Source organism: Natrix helvetica (assembly GCF_964273705.1).
Source record: "Natrix helvetica genome assembly, chromosome: 1".
In the NCBI taxonomy this organism is placed as follows: Eukaryota; Metazoa; Chordata; class Lepidosauria; order Squamata; family Natricidae; genus Natrix; species Natrix helvetica.
This window is the reverse complement of record NC_138548.1, coordinates 349,584,568-349,608,888: the sequence shown is the minus strand read 5'-3', so window position 1 is coordinate 349,608,888 and position 24,321 is coordinate 349,584,568. Positions and strand designations below refer to the sequence as shown.

The window sequence follows — 24,321 nt, the reverse complement described above, 5'->3', positions numbered from 1 at the left end:
GCAGAGGAGCTGCTTTCAAGCCACTGGAAAAGATATCCAATCCAACTTTTGTGTGTGGGGGGGTTTGTTTGAGAGTGAGTGAGAGAGGGAAGGGGTAGGAGAGATAGTCCAATCCAACCTGTGTGTGTGTGTGTGTGTGTGTGTTTGAGAGAGGGGGAGGAAGGGAGAGAGGGAGGAAGGAGGGGAAGGAGAAGAAAAAGAAAAAGAAAGAAGGAGCAAAGGAGAAAAACAAATGCTGTCGCTTTAAATTGGAACTGAGCATGCCTGGCTGTGGAATTCTGGGAGTTGAAGTCCACAAGTCTAAAAATATTTGAAACCCAGCACTGTGTCAGTGCCTCACCAGTCATAAACCTCACCGCACGTCACTGCCATGTACCTCTGGTTTTTGGCAAAAGCATGCCCCTAGCGAACCATTGGTTCGCTTAATGACTCTTTTAACAACATACAGTGGTTCGTTTAATGACCCCTGCAAACGGGTCATAAAATCAGATTAATTCCCCTGACTGACCCGTTTTATGAGTGTCACACATTACAACCACGATGGGCTGGCTCCATTATGGTCATAACTTTGAGGACTACCAGTAAAAGAGAAATAAATCAATCTACCATCCTTGGACCTGGAAAATTGCAACTAGGACACCCTTTACTGCTTCAAAAGAATGTGATATCTGGGGACTTCCCCTGATCATTAAACCCAGTTATTTGTCATGTTATTTCATTATTTAACTATGAAACTAAAACTTTGGCAATACAGGACTAATGCTGATAAACCCCCTTCTTAGCTTAATTTCAGTATTTATGCTACTTATGCAAAGGCTCCCTATCCAGGCTTTGTAAAGATAATCAATGTGTATAGAATTGGGGTCTATACTAGAGAGCCTACTACTCTTCCTTCAACTGCAGAAACTCCCTGGATAACACTGAATTCCCTTTCTTACAACTCAACAGTCAGTGTGGTCTAATGATATAGATGCTACCTAAAAGTGGGGCAGACCCACTTCTGGTCTCACTTTGGCCATGGAAGTTCCCTTCATGAGGTTTTGGGTCTGTCCCTCCCTCTCAGTCCAAGAGCCAGGATAGTCTAGTGATGAGATTCAGGAGTTCCCACTCAGCCATAGAAGATATTTTGGGCCTATCGCTCTCTCAGTATGAGAGAGGGGTTATGGTGGAGGAGTTGGGCTGAGAGTGAAAAAACCCAGGCTGTGGTCCCTCTTGAGCCACAGATGGTCACTAGATCGTTTTTGTCAACAACTGTCTCAGGCCAATTTACCTCACAGTGTTATACTTAGTACGGAAACACAAAAGGAGAGAATACATTGTATGTTGCATTGAGCTCTTAAATCAAATTATATAAATCTAATAGAGGATTAGATAGATAGATAGATAGATTAGATAGATTTAATAAAGGATGAGAGAGAGAGGGAGGGAGGGAGGGAGGAGGTGGATGGATATAGATATAATGATGAAGAAGATAGATAAATAGATAGATAGATAGATAGACAGATAGATAGATAGATAGATAGATAGATAGATAGATAGATGATAGATAGATGATAGATAGATAGATAGATAGATAGATAGATAGATGATAGATAGATAGATAGATAGATAGATAGATAGATAGATAGATAGATAGATAGATATTCATTAATTGATTTCCCTCTGTGGATCCCATTTGATTCTGCCACACAACCCTTGGAATGAGGAAGGAAAGACCCATTCAAGGGATGGGGAAATCAGACATCAATTACAGATCTAAGAAGGCTTCTTGCTAGTCTTTAAGCCAGACTAGGATCATCCTGTCCAGTTTCCCCTGTGAATGATGTTCTACTTTTCCCTCACACCTTCTTCCTGAATGGTGGAAGTACTAATTTACCTGTAGAGCCATTTGACAGCTATGGACTTCGACTTCCAGAATTCTCAACATCTGTAGACTTCAACTTCTGTGGAGTTCAACTTCCAGAATTTTCCAGCCAGCATACTAGTTGGAAAATTCTGGGAGTTGAAGTTGCTGTTGTAGAGATTCAGCGTCATGTAGCAGAAAGCAAGTTGCTATATAAATGCTTGAGTTTTCCTGTAAAGATGTCCTGGCCAAGAAAGATATAGAAAAGAACTGCTCTGAAAAATTAAGTAGGCCTCCTAATTGAGTCAACCAGCCTTTTGCAGATAAGAGAGTTGGCTAGGTGACATTTCATCATATCCTGGTTTCTTTGAGTCATGTCTTGAAATTGTGGTTTTGAATCCACTAAGGGCCCATCTGAGAGTCTTTTGTAAATTAGAGTTGCAGGGAGGCATGTATCTCTACAGCCTCGAAGGTCTTACAGCAGGGGTCTCCAAACCTGGCAACTTTAAGACTTGTGGACTTCAACTCCCAGAATTCTCCTTTAAGACTTGTGGGCTTCAACTCCCAGAATTCTCCTTTAAGACTTGTGGGCTTCAACTCCCAGGACTTCAATTCTGGGAGTTGAGGTCCACAAGTCTTAAAGTTGCCATGTTTGGGGACCTCTGTCTTACAGGGTCCTGCATTGTTATTGAAGACTAGCTATGTTAATCTGTAGAGATTCTCAGTCATCCAGGTCGTGGTTGTCCCAAAGGTGCTTTTTCAGGAGGCAACTGGACTTCCTTGTTTTTTTGTTTGAAGATGTTTTGCTTCTCATCCAAGAAGCTTCTTCAGGATAACGGAGAGTGGAATATAAGTCCTTCAAAGAAAAAACAAGTCCAGTTGCCTCCTGAAAAAGCACCTTTGGGATAGCTATGTTAGCATCTTTAGAATTTTGGAAGAGTTATATTGCAACGAGAGTTGGTCTGGTCACTGGTATGTTATTGGCAGCCATGTTTATTTATTTGGTGAGTTATCTTGGTCTGCACTGTGATGTAATAGGTTGGTAATATTTTGGAAGCACAATGGCTCAGTGTTAAAAATGCCTTATCTTGTCAGGTTTAAGACCCAAGCACCACGTGGCGGGGTAAGCTCCCTTTCCTTGCTCCAGCTACTGCCCACTTAGCAGCTCAAAATCATGCAAATGCAAGTAGATAAATAGGTACCACTTCACTGGGAAGATAACAGCATTCCATATGCCTCAGCGTACAGTCATGCTGGCCAAATGACCATGGAAAAAAACATTCTCAGACAATGCTGGCTCCCTCAGCTAAGAAATGGGGATGATCACCAACTTCTAGAGTTGGACCTGAGTGGACAGAGGGAAACCTTTACCTTTATTTTGGAAGGAGAAGTTGAGCTTGCTTAGCATGTATAAGTATCATTTGAGGAATGGGAAGGGGCAAGCAAGACAGGAGCAGGATACCCAATAGGGCCAATGGAAACCAGCTCTTATTTTGGGGGGGCTAACTTGAGCCCATCTGTTCATCCCTTGACAATACTGTTACATTCAAGAAGTGCTTAAGGTTGATTGTGCCTTGTCCTTACGATATTTCTTTGATCCATTTCTGGGATGCTAGAAATGTAATCCTGGACTTCAGACTGAAGTTATTATTACTCAGGACTAAAAATCAAACCGAAAAAGACAAATCATTGAACGGATGTGGTCCATTACAAAATTTCATTTTATTGTTTGGCCTGAATTTAAATACAGAGTGAAACCAAAGTATATATTATCTTAGCAGTACATGTTTTCACTCTCTGCTGAGCAGAGATTCGGAACAGAATAAATAGACAAATAAATAAATAATACATAAATAAATAAATAAGCCATTTAATAAAAATATATTTGTAATACTTATACATTAAAAAACATTTTTTTTCATGGCAACCTGTAGAGTACCGTAAGGCATTTCTGCCAAAAACCTACTCGTGCCAGTGAAATACCAAAAATGCCAGACTTTCTGACATCAGATTGAAGCAGTACAATCGAAGAGAGAATCTTAGAAGTTTCCAAATAAACTTGGATAGGATTGTACTGTTAGCTGGGGGGGAAAAAACCAGGATCCATAGCCCAGTATTATCCTCTCCCCCAAAATTCAGGATAACTCATGTAATATACATGATTAAATCATCACAGTCAAATGGTATCAAATATACATAGTATATATATATACATGTATGTAAATATTCAAATCTAAACCTAGACTGGGAGACAGAGGAATGGAAATCCTGTTTGAAGATAGCCACAAAAGCATTTTACAGTGCCCCAAATATAGGTTCATCAACATGAACCCAACATAACAGGGAACCACAACTAAATTGTTACTCGTGTATGCATTTATTGCCTGCAAAAGTGTGCTGTCTTTTTGCAAGGATCTCCTCCTACATGGGGGGTTGGAGGGGGGGGGGAAGCCGACATTTCAAGATTATAGGAGAAGCTCAATAAATAAATATTAATAAATAAAAAGTATAGTTTAAAAAAGATTCACACTAAGGATGCTAATACTGGCTGCCTACGTATAGGTTTTGTTGACTTCTCTTGTAAGCAGGAGAGAAAAAACCCACACCCAAGATACATGAAGTACATGAATGAAGTTGCCATTAGGCATCATAAAGTCTTCTTTTTTTTTACATAGCAATGACCCCAAAATAAATCTGTGTTGAATGAGTGAAGTCCAGATGTTCAGGGTGATTTGTCTTGGACCACAAGCGCGCCCCTTGGTTCAGCTGGAAGACGCCCCCTTGATAAATAGATTCAAACCACAGTTTTTTGTTGCTGGAGACCTCTTCACAGACGGATTTGATGGATTTTAGCAATTCTACCTCGATGCTGATCTCGGAGGACCGGCAGGTGATGCTATGGGTGAGCAGAAGGGGCTTCTTGCAGTTGTCCTTGTGGAACAAAAGCTGAGAGTAGATGAAGTACAATCCAGTAGAAGGCACGATGAAGGAGTTTTCACTCTTATCCAGCTGCATGCCATTCTCCAGGAAGGTAGGAATCACATCTGTAGTCCAATTCAGTTGTTTTGTATTGTGGGAAGAAGCTGTGGAGTCAAAGGAAATCAGCGTTAGGAAGAAGGACCGGTCAACTCAAAGAAGAATGAATTCCTTGTACTGTACAAATGGTCCTCGACTTATAACCATTTGTTTAGTGACCCTTCGAAGTTTACAACGGCACTGAAAAAAGTCACATACTTTCTTTTTCACACTTAAGACTGTTGCTACATCCCCATGGACCTCTGATCCAAATTCAGATGCTTGGCATATTTCATGATGCCTTCAGTGTCCTGGGATCATGAGATCCCCTTTTGTGATCTTCTGACATGCAAAGTCAACGGGGAAGCCAGATTCGCTCTCGACCCGTGTTACTAACTTAAGAATTGCAGTGATTGACTGGACAACTCCGGCAAGAAAGGTCGTAAAATGGGGGGCAAAACTCACTCAATGACCGACTCACTTATAGCAACAGAAACATTGGACTCAATTGTTGGTCCTAAGTGGAGAACTACCTGAACCTGTTTCTGAGGCACAATTTCCCTCAGGTGCCTTCCAGCTGTGCCCAACTGCAGCTTTCACAATCCTGTGGCTTCTAAAGTGAGTTCATGGGAGCCGTAGAATGAAATCTCTGGAGGATACCAAGTTGGGGAAAGCTTGCTATGAGATTTAGTGGACCTGGGATGTCTTTAATGCCTTGGTGGGCTTAAGGGCACAAAACCTGGTCCTACTTTGGGAGGCCTTCAGGCACCTTGACTTGAGTAAGGTTGACCCCACCAAATCTGATCGCTATTCCTATAGGAGGAAGGCTGTATTGCACAACTTCAACAGGGGTTTGCAAGGTTTTCTGCAGTGAAAGCTTTCTGTGCTAAATGTCCTATGGCTATGGAAGACCCAGTTACTCGCTGAAACTCATTGGATGACTTTCTACGGACCACCCTCTCTCATCTTAAGTATTTAATGTAAAAAATAAGAAGCCTCTGAGATGATTGGCGAGAATCATAGCCAGATTAAGGCAAGGCCAAACCATTAGTGTACAAACCTTCCCTTCCCTTCATCCTAAAGTTTGAGTTTCATCCAACAGCCTTCTTGTAGACCACAGTCAATTGCAAGTGTGCCAGGAGCTCACAATTAGTGAAACGGCCCCTTATCTCAAAAAGTCTGCCTCTTTGCAAAATGTGACAAGTGCTTCTTCATTGCAAGCATTTTATTTTCATCAAGTCAGAAAAGCAGCACATGAAGCCCGTCTGAATCTGAGGCACATCTGAAGCCTGTCTCCATCCACCCCTTTCCAAGCAATTTAAAGTATCTCCTCACCAACAGCATGGGCAGCTGGTTTTCTAGACCTCAAGGCTTGCACTTTCATTGTGGCGGGCAAATGATCTATAAAAAGGGAAGAAAAAGACAGCGTCAGATAATGCATCAAAATCAATGACTTTCATCAGAGCGAGATGCTGTGTGCTCTATAGCTGGCTGGAGAATTGATGTATTGATATATTCAAACTATCCATGACAAGCAAATATTATTCCAATTAATTCAGTGCGGCATTCCTGCCTTCTGATCATTTTCTCTCAAGAATTGGGAAGATGCTAAATCCATATACTTAAATATTAAGCATTGCATTTTTAGCTATATACAGTATGTTGGTTATGGGCTCTGTCTCAATTCTAGCCACTTCCAACCAGTATAGTAAATATCCAATCTGAGTAGAAATGAAGGAATATAAGATAGTACTAGATCTATGGAATATCAGGTTGGAAAACAATACACAGTTTACTACTGCTTTGGAAAAACTTTACTTAAAGAAATAAGACTGCTTAGAAACACTTACCAGAAAATGAATTTCCCTGTACTTTAGAGTCCTGGAAAAGAAATGGGGAGTGGGGAGAGAATTAATGATGATACAGTAATGCCGCTACTATTATTAATGCAATTATTGTATTCTTTTACATAATGGCAGCTATAAATATTAGTTAAATAAGCACACATTTCACGCGTTGAAGAAAACCTCACATAGAAAACTAGAGATAGGCATTCTTTATTAAATGGGCACATGGGTACCAATGATCCACTTGGCCTCCAGAAGGACTGCCAAACACTTATTGTATAGGTACATTCTACATGCCTCCAACAAATGGTTGATTGAGCAATACATTGTTGCATAAAATATTTGGGAAAAATAATATTTATCTATCTATCATCTATCTATCTATCATCTATCTATCTATCTATCTATCTATCTATCTATCTATCTATCATCTATCTATCTATCATCTATCTATCTATCTATCTATCTATCTATCTATCTATCTATCTATCTATCATGTATCATCTATCTATCTATCTATCTATCTATCTATCTATCTATCTATGTATCATCTATCTATCTATCTATCTATCTATCTATCTATCTATCTATCTATGTATCATCTATCATCTATCTATCTATCTATCTATCTATCTATCTATCATGTATCATCTATCTATCTATCTATCATCTATCTATCTATCATCTATCTATCTATCTATCTATCTATCTATCTATGTATCATCTATCTATCTATCTATCATCTATCATCTATCATCTATCATCTATCTCATCTTTTAAATTCCTTTTATTGGAAATATTTTAAGCCAACTATGTTTACCATCAGCTTTCCATTATTTATTCTTTAAAATCTCAAATAAGTGTTAGGCATATGGGTTTGTTTTTAGTGCAAAATGTAGCATTAGCATAACCTTTCTCATAATTTTCATCCTCCTCCAAATAGAGCTGTTTTCTTTTTCCTTCCTTTATTCAGAAGATTGTTAACCCAACATTTCTTCATTCTAAAGCGGAGAATCAACCGCTTGCAAGTTCACCCCGTTCTCATTTCACGACAAGCACCCATCGAAACTTTTCTAATAGCCACCCACTCTTCGCCCATCTTGTGTTACTAACCTGATTTTCAGAGGGCCCAAATGCGCCCAGTTGCAAGAGGGCAAAGACGGTTACAGCTCCAATCAGAAGCAAAAAGGAGCAGATGCTGAGACACTTCCAGTGGTTGTTTTTCTGAGCAGGTTCCCGGATGACCACTATGTTCCCTTTCTCCACATCGTATACCAGTTGCTCAGAGCTCATGGTGGATGGTTTGGCTTCAGAAAAAGGCAGAGAAATTCTTTCGGTGGAGGTGGTGAAAAGTTGATTCAAACAGAAGCTCACTGGTGGTTTCTTTCTTTCTTTCTTTCTTTCTTTCTTTCTTTCTTTCTTTCTTTCTTTCTCAGATTGATTTCACAGGTGCTTCTGCCTAAATTTAGACCGCTTCAAAAATTCAGCCACCAGTCAAAGAAAGAAGCAGTGGTAGATGATTCTTGCAGACGAAAAAGAGTTCTTTTAGCTGTTTCGGTTGACTTGTAGCCTCCTTGGAATTCGCTTGAGGGATGTTATTGCTTCCTGGCTTTTCCACCCTTTTGTTTTTAAGCCCTTCGGTCTTTTAGAAGAGGCTTCAATGTTTGGACACCCTTGTTGCAGCTTCCTTTTAAACCCTTCCGAAAGCGAAGTCCTGTACTGTCCCCGCCCACATCTAGCAACTCATGAGCAAGAGGAAAAAAGCAGAAAGAGGAAACTGTTAACAGAAAAAAAAAAGCCTATGAAATGAAACGTGTTGGAATCTGAGGTTGGTACTTTCAGGTGGCAGGCGGGCACCCCGCCCGTTTTGTCGGCCGGGTTTATTCCCGAGACTGGAAGAGCAGGTTATTTAATTGGTGTGATAAATAAATTCACTCTTTCTTTTCTGGCTAAGCCAAAAGATGGCAGGGATATGATAGGAGAGGGGTTTCAAAAGAAGTACCTGTAGGTTATCTGTCTCTTTGATAGAGCGCCTTCCTTTGCAGGGGTATTTCTGCGCAGGATATTTCTAGATAAACTGAGGAAGGTAAGCAGAGAAAGGTCCTCCGTGTGGTGCTTATAGATATCAATATACTGGCAGCACCTTCCTTGGTGTCTCTGACTTTTTGGTTTCCCTGATTTTATTTTACCTTTTAAAAATGGGTGTCAGCAAGCAGTAAAACACTGTTTCCCATGTCTGTGGAGATTCTCAGTCACCCAGATCATGGTTGTCCCCAGGGTGTTTTTTTTTCAAGAGGCAACTGGACTTTCTGGTTTTCCTTGGAATATGTTTCACTTCTCATCCAAGAAGCTCCCAGAAGCTTGTTGGATGAGAAGCAAAACATCTTCAAAGAAAAAAACCAGAAAAGTCCAGTTGCCTCGTGGGAAAAAAAAGCACCTTTGAGACAACCGTTTCCCACGATCACTTCTATAGCCTCCAATAAACTTCGTTAGAAAGTAAAAATGCTTCACAGATGCAGCCAATTTATTTAGACAACTTCACCACTGCCCCCCCCCCAAAAGGCAAATGTAACCAGAAAAAGCCGTGATCATTTAAGAAGCAGAGGTCATGCAAGGGACCGGTTAAATTCAGATAAGTTGGTACTTTTAAGTTGGTGGAAACACTTTGAACTTGTTTTCAAAATCCCAAAGGTGTTTATTTCCTCCCCCCCTCCAAATATGAGAACCCCTGAAATAAATGCAAGGGTAGAACAAGAAGCAATGGGTGGAAACTAATCAAGGAGAGAAGCAACTTAGAACTGAGGAGAAATTTCCTGACAGTTAGAACAATTAATCAGTGGAACAGCTTGCCTCCAGAAGTTGTGAATGCCCCAACACTGGAAGTCTTTAAGAAGATGTTGGATCGCTATCTATTTATTTATTTATTTATTTATTTATTTATTTATTTATTTATTTATTTATTTATTTATTTATTTATTTATTATTTTATTTGATTTCTAGACTGCCCCCTCTCCCCGGAGGGACTCGGGGCGGTGTACAGGTATACAGTTGTCTGAAACGGTATAGGGTTTCCTGCCTAGGCAGGGGGTTGGACTAGAAGACCTCCAAGGTCCCTTCCAACTCTACTATTGTATTGTATTGTATTATTGTATATGCAGAACATGATCCAGAAAGACGAGATGGTGACCGTGATGATGTAATCGAAGATCTGCCAGTTTTTTTCAATGTGCATCTCCCCTAAATATGGGCGGGACTTTGATCATAACACTGTGGAAAGCACCTTGAATTTTTTTGGACCATGGTTGTGCCTTGGAGGGATAGCAAAAACATTTCTAGCGAAATTAGGTAAGCCTTCCTGAGTGGCTTAGGAGCCTCCTAGATCCAAATATATAAATAAATCACGCTTCATCGTCACTCACTTTCCCATTCTAAACATCCACAGAAGAAGAGTTGGCTATATAAATTTGAGTAATATATAAATGTTCTGAGGTGCACAGGGTAGCTGGTTCCCCCTGAAGAAGAACATTTATTAATTTAATGAATGTGTTTGTTATACAACTCCCAGACCTGGATGTCAGCTGTTATCACGTTAAGAAAAGCCATTGCTAGTAATCTTTCCCTCTGCACAACTCCCTTTTAATCTAACGCTCTGGAATTTGACAAAGATATATCCACTAAAAGAGGTGGGAATTGCTGTACTTTTGCCATTGCTATACTTTTCAGCATAGCTCACCCTCTCATCATACATTTATGAGCACTTAAAGATCAGAATAGAGGTGGAAGGGACCTTGGAGGTCTTCTAGTCCAGTCCCCTGCTCCAGCAGGAGACCCTGTATCATTTCAGATAAACTACTATCCAGTCTCTTTTGGAAAAACCTCCACTGATGAAGCACCCACAACTTCTGGAGGCTTAATTGTCCTCACTGTTAGGAATTTTCCCTTTAATGCCAGGTTCCTTCTCTCCTTGACAAGTTTCCATCCATTGTTCCTTGTCCTGGTGGTTTGGAAAATAAATATTTATAATCAAGCGGGTGCTTTGGAAAATAAAATAAATGATGTTAGCAAAGCATGGTCTGAATATCCCAAATGGATGTTTATAAAATTTGACAGTATTCAATCTCTCATTAAGCTTCCTGGTTGGCTAATGACCCTGGTTAATCAATGATTAGCTTGAATAAGAACAAAAATACTATAATGCTTTGGGTGTTCTCCATGGGAGTCAATGAGAGAACCAAACTCCCACTGCCCCGCCCACCGCCCCCAAATTATGCCTCCAAGTCTACTATATGTTTGATTGGACTACGTGTAACTGTATGTGGGAAAGATGTTGTGAGAGAACGGGGAGAGATGCTGCCTAGAGAATGGTCAGATAAGAGGGGGCATAGCCCACAGCTGAATAGTGGGTGGAACAAGAGGCACAGAAGTGGCCTTTCCTAGGGTTTTTTTTTCAGGATGTAAAGAAAATGGTGGGAGATTTGTCCTTTCAGACTTGCAAGATCCTCAGTCTTGCAAGGTAGACGAAGCAGGAAATATGTCCAGATGTGTTCATTTTACGGATGAATTAGTCGAACCTTCTAAGTGAGATTAGTATGAACACTGACTAGGGAATTCTGGCAGTTGAAGTCCAGATAATCTTGAAATTGCCAAGTGTCAGAAACACTGCCTTAGACCTATCCATTCTGCTTTAGACTTATCCATAACTGAAAATATAAGTTATTTCCTTTCATCTTGAACTTTCAGTGATAGCCAAATGTTCAATACTTGCCCCCTATTAATTTACACCCCCCCCCAAAAAAATAGTGACAGGACACCCACCACATATATCATGGGATCATAAGTTCCTGCAATATTTGTCTGATGAGAAACTCTGTAGTGATAAAAATCTGGGTGCAGACGTTTGGCTAATTTTGCTCAATTTGGGTTTATCGGTGTGGAAAATCCCTGATTCTCTACTTCAATTACTTCACCAGAGGATTTTCCCCTACTCCTTTCTGACTTCATGATTTGGCTGAAGAAATAGGAGTTACTACTTCATTTTTTTTCATGTTTCCAAGTTGGATTTTGAAAGTGAAAGCAGAACTGCTGAGGAAGAAAGTTCTGTGAATTCACTTTATTCTTTGGCTGGCTTGGGCGTTGTTGTTTTTTCCGAGTTAACCATTTATTCATTCAGGTTCAACTTTTTTACCTTAAGTTTTTAATACAGAGTTCTCTCAAGGGAACTAACAATTTGGAACACCATGGAAATAAATATACATTAACAGGCACCTACTGTTAACTCCTTCTCCAATCGACAAGGGATTTACAGAAATGTTAGAAAGAATTTAAATTAAGTCAAAGGCCTCGTTATGCTTTTTTAGTATGGATTGCTGGTCTTTTCCTCAGGGAAGGACCACGTTACATGGTCCTCCAGCCATCCCCAGCCATCCCCACCCCCACCCCCGGCTAAAAGTCCAAAATATGTTTTCTGACTTGGTAGGCTTCTCTCTTTCTCCCTCTTTTTTCCTTTTTTTTAAACAAGTTTATTGATGCCCATGTCTTTAAATAAAAATAAATTGAAAATTGAAAACTCAAATTAAAAAATTAAAAAACAAAGCAAAGGTTAAAAAATTAAAGGTAAAAATTAAAAAAAAATAAAGTAAAAATGTTAACATTAAAGTAATAATTTGTTCAAGGATAGGTCAGGAAAAATAGTTAAACCTCTCCTTCCTCCCTCCCTCCCTCCCTTCCTTCCTTCTTTCCTCCCTCTCTCCCTCATAGAAAGGAACTTTCCTTTATTGTCCATTTATCCAGCAGTTTCCTTTATTGTTCCTCACCTACACAGAGAAATATTTCCAAATTAAAGCAACTTCAGGTAGTTCTTGCATTTTGATGGCAACAGAGCCTGCCCATTATGGTTCCAAGTGGTGACGGCCATGAAGTGAGATGGTCTTGTTTAACGACCCCACTCCATGCGCTCCCTGATGCAGCCATTAAATGAACCCACAGCTCATTAAGCAGATGCCTCAAGGGGGAGGCCCTGGGAGGCCTAGAGCAGGCCCTAGGACCCCACCCCGGGCCTCTCAAGTCCTCCTCCATTCCTTCAGACATTCTGCTTCTCAGAGTTCCTGCAGGCTTTGGGCCTGACTCCCCTACTCAGTGTCCATAAGCTTTTGGTCTGCTCCAAACTCAGCCAGTTAGCCACCCAAGGTAGTCTACAGCCAGGCAGTCGAAGCTACTTGGCATCATTATTAGGATTATTATTACTCTGTTGTTTTGCATGTACACTGAGAGCTTCTGCATCGGAGACAACTTCTTTGTGTGTCCAATCACATTTGGCAAAATAAAGTATTCTACTCTACTCTACTCTACTCTACTCTACTCTACTCTACTCTACTCTACTCTACTCCACTCCACTCCACTCCACTCCACTCCACTCCACTCCACTCCACTCCATTCCATTCCATTCTACCCCACCCTACGCTACTGCTCCTACTCCCATTCTCTGCATCAAATGTTCAAAGTAGGATAATTTGAACCTGGTCATTTGTGTCTCAAGAGGAAACTCTGGATTTATTTGTTCAGTGATGCATCATTTGGGGTTTTTTTGGCTATTCACAGTATTCTTTGGGGTCTTCTCCAAGATGAAAGGTATCAATACTCTTGTCACTTTACAGTCCAACTTCCACTTCCACAGCTTAAGGGAATGCCATGGTTTGCACGATTCCAATTCTTTGCTAGGTAATAAAACACAGCAAAGCCTTTGAATATTTTATTATTTATTGTATTTATTTTAGTTATTAAATTTTTATGCTTCCCATCTCTCCTACCAGGTGACTCGGGTTGGCTTGCAAGTTATAAAACAGGTTCAACATAATTAATATATTAAAACATTAAGGCTGCAGAAATTAAAAATACTATTGAAAACGATATTAAAACCACAACTAAGTGATTTAAGAGATGGATGGGGCAGAGATGAGGTCTTCTTAACCTCCCAGCCACCTCCAGGGGTGAACACCCTTCCTCCCCGGGGTCCTGAATGCTGCACGGCTCATCCCACCAGTGGAGTGGCTCAAGGCAGAATGCTGCCAGTCTCGTCTTGCTGGTGCAGCCACCCATGCACAACAACACAACACAACATGCACCATCCAGACACGAGCGGCCCCATCAGCGAGACGAGGTAAACGGGTGCAGGGCGCGTGGGGCACATCCACCCCCCAAACCCCACCCTAGCTTGATTTTTACACCTGCGCCTCACCCCACCTCATACAGCTAGACGTGGGCAAGTCTTAACTAGGGCTTATTTTAAGGTAGGCCTTATATTAGGTGCAGGTGTGAAAATTAGGCAAGGGCTTGTTTTTGGAGTAGGTTGTATTTTCAGGAAAACATATTATTAGTATTATTAGTATTATTAGTATTATTATTACTATTATTACCATTATTACCATTATTATTATTATTAGTAGTAGTAGTAGTAGTAGTAGTAATATTATTACTATTATTAGTATTATTAGTATTATTAGTATTATTAGCATTATTAGCATTATTAGCATTATTAGCATTATTAGCATTATTAGCATTATTAGCATTATTAGCATTATTAGCATTATTAGCATTATTAGCATTATTAGCATTATCAGCATCATCTTTTATTCATTAAACATGAAACTCACTGAATTAAACATTTAAACCCGATGACAATGGGTATCACTATTTTTATATTATTATTATTATTATTATTATTATTATTATTATTATTATTATTATTATTATTATTATTATTATTATTATTATTATGTTAATCTTTGGTGAGATTCACAGCCTTTGGGGCTGGTTGGTAGCTCAACAGCTCGAGTCCTAACCAAGGACCTAGGAACTATTAAGGTAACGTCGGAGGATATAAGCTGTTCCAAGCAGGGTGGTTTTTTGTAAGGTCACAATGTTCAAGTCCAGTAAATTTAGAATTTCCAAATAGCGAGGTAGCCCTTTAGGTATTGCTCCAAGGGCTCCAATTACAATTGGGACAACACGTGATTTCTTTTTCCACAGTCGCTCAACTTCAATTTGCAAGTCCCGGTATTTTGTGATTTTTTTCTTGCTGTTTATCTTCAATTCGTGCATCACCAGGTATTGCAATGTCAATGAACCATACTTTTTTCTTTTCAATTATTGTTATGTATATGTGTGTATGTGTATATATATATATATATATATATATATATATATATATATATATATATATGTGTGTGTGTGTGTGTGTGTGTGTGTGTGTGTGTGTGTGTGTGTGTGTGTGTTGTATTTGTACTGATAAATAAATAAACAACCCCTGGTATGCCCAAATACTACATACATACATACATACATACATACATACATACTACTACTACTACTACTTATGGGTCATTTAGTTGCACTTCTGCTACAATGATTGTACAATTTGATTATTTTGTTTTTATTCTATATTTGTTCTTTGCGTGATAAAGCCATTTACTACAACTTCCTGTTATTGCTTAAGATGGCTTGAATCCTCATCCTTTTTTTAGACATTATGAAATGCTATCAACCGGATGGAAAAGAAAGATTTTATGACAAAACATCATTCTCTCCTAAAAATTGAAACTCTGGACGCTGGAAATTGACTGTCTTGTGCTTATGTGGCTGCTTGAAAAATGAAAGTGAGAATGGAATTTCCCATAGTGGAACTCACATTTCTGTGCTCAAACTTCCTTATTAACAATACTGAAGATCTATTATATTCCTTTTCCTCTTCTTTTTCTCTTTCCTCATTAGCTTGTTGTCGATATATATTATTTATATATAGCAGGTTCAATATGGGAATTCCTTTGAGCTGTAAAAAAATAACACTTAAAGAGGTAAATCCAATAGATATAATCAAACAAGAGTGCGAATAAAAACAATACTGCTATTTAAAATAAAATTATGGATACTGTCCAGTTACGTTCTTGCCCAATTTATTGAAAATTGCTAGAGAATGCCCCAGAATTTATTTTTCCCTTATGCACTTTTATAAGAGAGGGATGCATTTAAGGGATGCAGCTTTGCAAATCACATAGAAAACTAAAGTGTCCATCCTCTTCTCGAAGAAGGTTTTTTTTTGTACCTCCCTTTTATTGGTGTTCACATATCTGACTGGTCTGTGGAGATTCTCAGTCATCCAGGTAAAAGGTGCTCTTTTTTTGAGAACTGAAGAAGCTTCTTGGATGAGAAATGAAACATCCTCACGGAAAAACAAAAAAGTCCAGTTGTCTTTAGGGGAAAAAAAGCACGAACTGAAGAAGCTTCTTAGATAAGAAACGAAACGTCTTCAACGAAAAACAGAGAAGTCCAGTTGTCTTTAGGGGAAGAAAAGCACGAACTGAAGAAGCTTCTTGGATGAGAAGTGAAACGTCTTCAACGAAAAACAGAGAAGTCCAGTTGTCTTTAGGGGAAAAAAAGCACGAACTGAAGAAGCTTCTTAGATGAGAAGCGAAAACGTCTTCAAAGGAAAAACAAAGAAGTCCAGTTGTCTTTAGAAGAAGAAAAAGCACAAACTGAAGAAGCTTCTTGGATGAGAAGTGAAACGTCTTCAACGAAAAACAGAGAAGTCTGTTTGTCTTTAGGGGAAATAAAGCACGAACTGAAGAAGCTTCTTGGATGAGAAGTGAAACGTCTTCAGGGAAAAACAAAGATGGCCAATTGTCTTTAGAAGAAAAAAAAACACGAATTAAAGAAGCTTCTTGGATGAGAAGTGAAAACGTCTTCAAGGAAAAACAAAGACGTCAAATTGCTTTTAAGGTGGGGTGGGGGGAGAAGCACCTTTGGGATATCTAGCTAGTCTTCATATTTCACTATGTGAAGCAATGAAGGAGATAGCTTCCTTTCACGTTCTGGATATGAAGCCCAATTGTTCTGCCAGTGAAATCTCTCTTCAGTCTCCGGGCTCATCTGTGGTCAGAAGCCAGCAAGTTAACTTAGGTGACACCAGGTGACATCACAAGCAAACAGTCTTTCTCAATCTTGGCAACTTTAAGAGGTATGGACTTCATCCCCTAGAATTTCCCAGCCAGGAATATAACGATTGTGTATGATTGTTTATTGAGCAAATTTCTGTACCACCCATTTCCCTCAATAAAAGGAATGATATATTGATATGTGGGCACAAAGAGATATAAACATACAAAGGATATCGCTTCCTTCCATCCTTCAAATGCAATAGTATTTTCTAATTCAAAAAGAGCTTCCCAGTGGACAGGGGAGCGAAATCAGTACATAGTTATATTGCTGTCACATATCCGAAGAGTTCTACCATGTATCGTGAAAATAAGATAGGAAACTTATTTTGACCCTCGAAATAAGTGCTTGGCCTTATTTTCGGGGAGGTCTTATTATTTTTGAGGTGCAGGAGGTGGTGAACGTGGTCACCTCATGGCTGCTGCTCTGTTGCAATGTTTTCAGGGAGGGCTTATTTTCAGGGGAGGACTTATTTTAGCGCATGTGATCAAAAGTCCGATTGGGCTTATTATCCAAGGAGGTCTTATTTTCAGGGAAACAGGGTATTTCAGTAGAGTGATCTGATTGCAGCTGAAATTATAAACTTCACAGGATCACAAATTTTTTAATGTGAAGAAGAAATACTTTTCTTTTAATTACTATCTTCATCATCTTTCTTTGGTCATATATTGCACATACTAATCTATCATATGCACAGGCATATGAATAGAATGAAATTTATTGGTCCATATCTCAGTGCCTCTCTCTCTTCTCTCACCTATTTTACACTAACATCTAAATATCTATCTATTCTCTCTCTCCCTCTATCTAATTTTTTCTCTCTCCTTCCTTCCTCCATCCATATCTATCATCTATCTATCATCTATCTATCATCTATCTATCTATCTATCTATCTATCTATCTATCTATCTATCTCTTCTCTCTATCATCTGTCTGTCTGTCTATCCATCTATTTAACTAGCTATCATCTATCTATCTTTCATCTATCTATCCATCCATCCATCCATCCATCTATATCTATCTATCTATCTATCTATCTATCTATCTATCTATCTATCTATCATCTAGCTATCATCTATCTATCTATCTATCTATCTATCTATCTATCTATCATCTAGCTAGGTATCTATCTATCATCATCTCTCTATTTATCTATCTTCTATCTATCGATCATCTATCTATCATCCATCTATCTATCATTCATCTATCTATCTATCCATCCCTATCATCTATCTATCTATCTATCTATCTATCTATCTATCTATCTATCTATCATCTATCTATCTTTCTATCTAGCTATCTAGCTATCTAGCTATCATCATCTCTCTATTTATCTATCAACTGTCTATCTATCATCTATCTATATATCATCCATCTATCTATCATTCATCTATCTATCCATCCATCCCTATCATCTATCTATCTATCTATCTATCTATCTATCTATCTATCTATCTATCTATCTATCTATCTATAATAATAATAAATATTTATTTCTTAGCCGCACCCTCTCCCGAAGGACTCGGGGCGGCGTACAACAAAACATAGGAAATAAATATATCGACATACATATAACAAAACATATACCAAGACATATATACGACATATACAAGGAGGAGGTGAACTGATAGATAAAAACAAGTAAAAACACAATGTTTAAAAACCCCTAAATAAATTGAATGCAATTAAAATACCCCAAATAAAAAACCCGTCAGGAGCGATATAGTTGGATCAAAGTTGAGCCAGGCCAGCAACTTGAAAAAGTCTATCTATCTATCTATCTATCTATCATCTAGCTAGCTAGCTATCTAGATATCATCATCTCTCTATTTATCTATCTATCTATCTATCTATCTATCTATCTATCTATCTATCTATCTATCTATCATTCATCTATCTATCCATCCATCCCTATCATCTATCTATCTATCTATCTATCTATCTATCTATCTATCTATCTATCTATCTATCTATCTATCTATCTATCTATCATCTAGCTATCTAGCTATCTATCATCTCTCTATTTATCTATCATCTGTCTATCTATCATCTATCTATCTATTATCCATCTATCTATCATTCATCTATCTATCCATCCACCCCATCTATCTATCTATCTATCTATCTATCTATCTATCTATCTATCTATCTATCATCTATCTATCTATCTATCATCTAGCTATCTATCTATCTATCATCTCTCTATTTATCTATCATCTGTCTATCTATCATCTATCTATCTATTATCCATCTATCTATCATTCATCTATCTATCCATCCACCCCATCATCTATCTATCTATCTATCTATCTATCTATCTATCTATCTATCTATCTATCATCTATCTATCTATCTATCTATCTATCTATCTATCTATCATCTAGCTAGCTAGCTAGCTAGATATCATCATCTCTCTATTTATCTATCTATCTATCTATCTATCTATCTATCTATCATCTATCTATCTATCATCCATCTATCTATCATTCATCTATCTATCCATCCATCCCTATCATCTATCTATCTAGCTATCATCATCTCTCTAGCTATCATCTATCTATCTATCTAGCATCCATCTATCTATCATTCATCTATCTATCTATCCATCCATCCATCCATCCATCCCTATCTAGCTATCTAGCTATCTATCTATCATCTATCTATCTATCTATCTATCTATCTATCTATCTATCATCATCATCATCTCTCTATTTATCTATCATCTATCTATCTATCTATCTATCTATCTATCTATCATTCATCTATCTATCCATCCATCCCTATCATCTATCTATCTATCTATCTATCTATCTATCTATCTATCTATCTATCTATCATCTAGCTATCTAGCTATCTATCATCTCTCTATTTATCTATCATCTGTCTATCTATCATCTATCTATCTATTATCCATCTATCTATCATTCATCTATCTATCCATCCACCCCATCTATCTATCTATCTATCTATCTATCTATCTATCTATCTATCTATCATCTATCTATCTATCTATCATCTAGCTATCTATCTATCTATCATCTCTCTATTTATCTATCATCTGTCTATCTATCATCTATCTATCTATTATCCATCTATCTATCATTCATCTATCTATCCATCCACCCCATCATCTATCTATCTATCTATCTATCTATCTATCTATCTATCTATCTATCTATCTATCTATCTATCTATCTATCTATCTATCTATCTATCATCTAGCTAGCTAGCTAGCTAGATATCATCATCTCTCTATTTATCTATCTATCTATCTATCTATCTATCTATCATCTATCTATCTATCATCCATCTATCTATCATTCATCTATCTATCCATCCATCCCTATCATCTATCTATCTAGCTATCATCATCTCTCTAGCTATCATCTATCTATCTATCTAGCATCCATCTATCTATCATTCATCTATCTATCTATCCATCCATCCATCCATCCATCCCTATCTAGCTATCTAGCTATCTATCTATCATCTATCTATCTATCTATCTATCTATCTATCTATCTATCTATCTATCTATCATCATCATCATCTCTCTATTTATCTATCATCTATCTATCTATCTATCTATCTATCTATCTATCTATCTATCAACTATCTAGCTATCTATCTAGCTATCCATCCATCCATATCGATCTATCTATATTATCTATCTATCAATCATCATCATCATCTCTCTATTTATCTATCATTTATCTATCTATCTATCTTTCCACCCATCTATCCATCCCTATCTATCCATCCATCCTCTATCTATCTATCTATCTATCTATCTATCTATCTATCTATCTATCTATCTATCTATCTCATCTATTCTCTCCGCTCTCCGCCCTCCCCCCTCCCTCTCGTCAGAGATTTATTTTAAGCTGTCAGTTCTTCCACACTAAATCTGGTTGAGGATGTCAGTGAAACCCGATTGCTTAACACAGCACTGGATATTTCCCTGGGCCTCAGAGGAAGTGATACAATGCCCATTTCCTGTTTCCTGATTCCTGATCTGAAACTCGAGCCATTGACAGAAGGGAGAGGAAAGTGTGAATTATCCTACGCCTAAAGAGTTGTCTCCATCTAGGCATCTCCCTGATTATGAAAGTACTAAATTAAAACTGCCACTCAATCACTCACTCACACACACACACAATGCACACATACAGACTGTACATGCCCTGGAAATAATCCCACCTTGGGCACAAAGCCCATTGGGTCACACTCTCTCAATTGCCCAGAAACTCTCAAGCAGTCACCAGGCGTTAAAAACTGCCTTAAGGCACAATCAGCACTTCACCTTACAGAAAGTGAAGAGTTGTGGTGGTGCAATGGTTAGAATTCAGTATTGCAGGCTGACTCTGCCCACTGCCAGGAGTTCGATCCTGACCTGCTCAAGGTTGACTCAGCCTTCCTGAGATTGGTAAAATGAGGACTCTGATCGTTGGGGGCAATAGGCTGACTCTGTAAACCGCTTAGGCTGTAAAGCACTGTGAAGCAGTAGATAAGGCTAAGGGCTATGTCTACATATAATACTATAATAATAAATTAGAACGGTCAATACAGGAGATTTAGTTAAATACGTGTGTGTGTGTGTGTGTGTGTGTGTGTGTGTGTGTGCCTAAGGCAGGATAGGAACTCAGTGTCTCCCAGTTTTTAGCCTGATGCCTTAATGCTACGTCAAACTGGTTCTTAGTTTTATAAATTTAAGCTTTTGTCACAGTTTGAGATCTGTTCGGCTAAAAAGAGACACTTGGATATTTCCATCTAGAGAGTAGTGTTATCCCTTATTTCATTGAATTCTAAGAGGTGTATATAGCTTAAATAAGTTTTTAGAGGTTGTGTGGATTATTGATTTTTTAAAATTGTAATTGTGTTTCAATCCACTCTTTTGCTTTTCTAAAAAAAATCTTAACTGAATTATATTTCCACATTTAGGAGTTGTTAAGGTGTGAAATAATTTAATAAATCACCAGTACATAAATGCCAAGGTACAGAATAAACAGAATAATAGAAAACAGAGTTGGAAGGGACTTTGAAGGTCTTCTAGTCCAACCCCCTGCTCAAGCAGAAGACCCTACGCCATTTCAGACAAATGGTTATCCAATCTCTTCTTAAAAACGTCCAGTGTTGGAGCATTCACAATTTCTGGAGGCAGGTCGTTCCACTGATTAATTGTTCTAACTGTCAGGAAATTTCTCCTCAGTTCTAAGTTGCTTCTTTCCTTAATTAATTTCCATCCATTGTTTCTTTTCTTGCCTTCAGGTGCTGCGGAGAAGAGATTTACTCCCTCTTCTTTTTGTGGCAGTCCCTTAGATACTGGAACTCTGCTATCATATCACTCCTTAGAAGAAAGTTCTTTGCAAAGTCATTGTTAATGTACACAACTCGCATATGAATTTACTATCAGATTGCCAGAATCTTCTGCAGGTTTTGGATTGCAAGTGGTTTTAAAATCAGCAGATAAAGGTAAGGAGAATGGAGAATGGTTCCCTGAGGAGATGACACCTGACAAGTTAAGGGCCTAAGGCTTCAATGATAAAAAAAAACAATGAATCAATGCTTGGTGATGTAATGCAAAGGTTAGCCAACTACAATGAGATGTCAAAAACACAATTTGTGCTGGCTTTTAGTTTCCTTATTTCTGCCGCCTTGCAAAGTCAGGAGATGATCAGCTGTATTTTTAAATATTTCATGATTACAAAATATTCTATGTGTCATTGACTATTAATATCTTGAAGGAAGAAATTTGTTTTTACAGGTTTTCCACAGACAGCCTAACAAGAGATGGAAGGGACCTTGGAGGTCTTCTAGTCCAATTGTCTGTTGTGGGAACTGATGGCGTCATTGCAGGGGGTGGGTTCCTGCCAGTTCTAACCTCTTCTATAGAAGAGGTTCCACAAATCTATAGTGCCGTTCAGAACTGGTTCCATCTCCCTCCCCCCCGCCGATCCGGACATCCTCAAGATGAAGAGCGAGAGGAGGAATTCTGGGAGTTGAAGTCCACAAGTCTTAAAGCTGTCAAGTTAGAACACCCCTGGGGTTTTTTTTCTAAAGGGTTAGGGGTGCAAAGGTCTTGTAACCTGACAGTTCTAAGACTTGTACACTTCAATGCCAGAGTTCCTGAGCCAACATGACTGGAGGAGGAATTCTGGGAGTTGAAGTCCACAAGTCTTAAAGCTGTCAAGTTTGAACACCCCTGGGTGTTTTTTTTTTCTAAAAGGTTAGGGGTGCAAGGGTCTTGTAATTTGACAGCTTTAAGACTTGCGTGCTTCAAATGCCAGAGTTTCTGAGCCAACATTTTGGTTGCTAAGCAAGAGCGTTGTTAAGTGAATTTCACCACATTTTACAAGTTGGCCACACCCACCCAGTCACATGGCTATCAAGCCACTCCCACCCAGTCACATGGTGGGCAAGCCACTCCCACAAAGCAGGCCACACCTACAGAAGAGGTTCTAAAAAATATTGAAACCCACCACTGTGCCATTGTCAGTGAGGGAGAGAAGATTGTTCCACGCAAACAGTGTGAGGGATGCACACAGGCCACTTGGACAAATAAAATTGCTCACAAATGAGCAGGTGCACTTGGCGCTTGGCGCTTGTGCAGATGGAGCCGCGTGTGTGAGACGACTTGCACGCCCTTTTGTGCCCCAGTTCTTTATATATAACATTTTTTTATTTTTTTGTATAATAATTCCAACTTCCATTAAACAGCGTGTCATCTTGTTACAAATACAATACAATGCAATACAATAGTAGAGTTGGAAGGGACCTTGGAGGTCTTCTAGTCCAACCCCCCTGCCTATACCCCCCAAAATATATTTTTGCTGTAATAATCCAAATTTACTATAGTATGCATTACATTAATATTAATTCCCTGATTTTACAGTACCAATATTCTACATAATAAACATATTCACTTCTCCCTCTTAACATATCTTCTAATAAGAATATAACACTAGTATTAAACATAATAATAATAGTCATAATCATCATCATAGTATTTACATCTCTCTCTTAACATATTTTCTATATTTCACTGATATTCTTCTTTTACTTCCCTATTTCTAGCTTCCGTTTTTATTTTCTAATCATCGATAAAATAATTCCCCTGTCATGTAATATTCAGTTTGTTCTTTCTCCTTAATTGCCAGCGTTAATCTATTCATTTCTGCACATTCTAATATTTTCCTAATCTCATTCTTATCGGTAGGGATCGCTTCACTTTTCCAGTTTTGTGCAAATACAATTCTAGCTGCAGTAAATACATGAATAATGAGATATGCATTCCCCTTAACTACGGGTTTTAGGTAAAATCCCCAACAAAAAATATTTCTGGTTTTAAATCAATGTGCTGTTTTATCATCTTTTCCAGCCACATATGTATTTTTGCCCAGTATTTTTTTTTTTGCTTCTACACATGTTCACCACATATGATAATAAGACCCAGGTATCTGGTGGCACTTCCAACATTTAGCTGAGTTGTCTTTAAACATCTTTGCCAACCTCGCCCCGCACAAAGTGCCAGCTATAAAACATCCTATACAAATTTTCTTTATATGCAGTTAACATATGCAGTTAACATTGTTAACTTATAGTTCCTGTCCCACAATTTTGCCATTTATC

General features: G+C 38.4%; 1 protein-coding gene across 1 annotated transcript; it reads right to left on the bottom strand.

The window, feature by feature from the left end:
* Positions 1–3,546: 3,546 nt before the first annotated feature.
* On the bottom strand, positions 3,547–8,366 carry LOC309384753 (tumor necrosis factor-like). Its single transcript, XM_081938495.1, has 4 exons — positions 7,819–8,366; positions 6,709–6,739; positions 6,194–6,259; positions 3,547–4,926 (listed from the first exon to the last, which is right to left on the bottom strand). Exons 1-4 carry the CDS (start codon positions 7,996–7,998, stop codon positions 4,511–4,513), a joined length of 693 nt encoding a protein of 230 aa, XP_081794621.1. The 5' UTR covers positions 7,999–8,366; the 3' UTR covers positions 3,547–4,510.
* Positions 8,367–24,321: the final 15,955 nt, after the last annotated feature.

What these genes read in the sequence shown, in the direction of transcription:
- LOC309384753 (XM_081938495.1), bottom strand. Translation starts at nt 7,998, where the DNA reads ATGAGCTCTGAGCAACTGGTATACGATGTGGAGAAAGGGAACATAGTG. An exon ending in ACAGGGAAATTCATTTTCTG is followed by an intron (nt 6,260 to 6,708) that starts GTAAGTGTTTCT and finishes CCCTTTTTATAG; the next exon opens with ATCATTTGCCCGCCACAATG. An exon ending in ACCAGCTGCCCATGCTGTTG is followed by an intron (nt 4,927 to 6,193) that starts GTGAGGAGATAC and finishes TTGACTCCACAG; the next exon opens with CTTCTTCCCACAATACAAAA.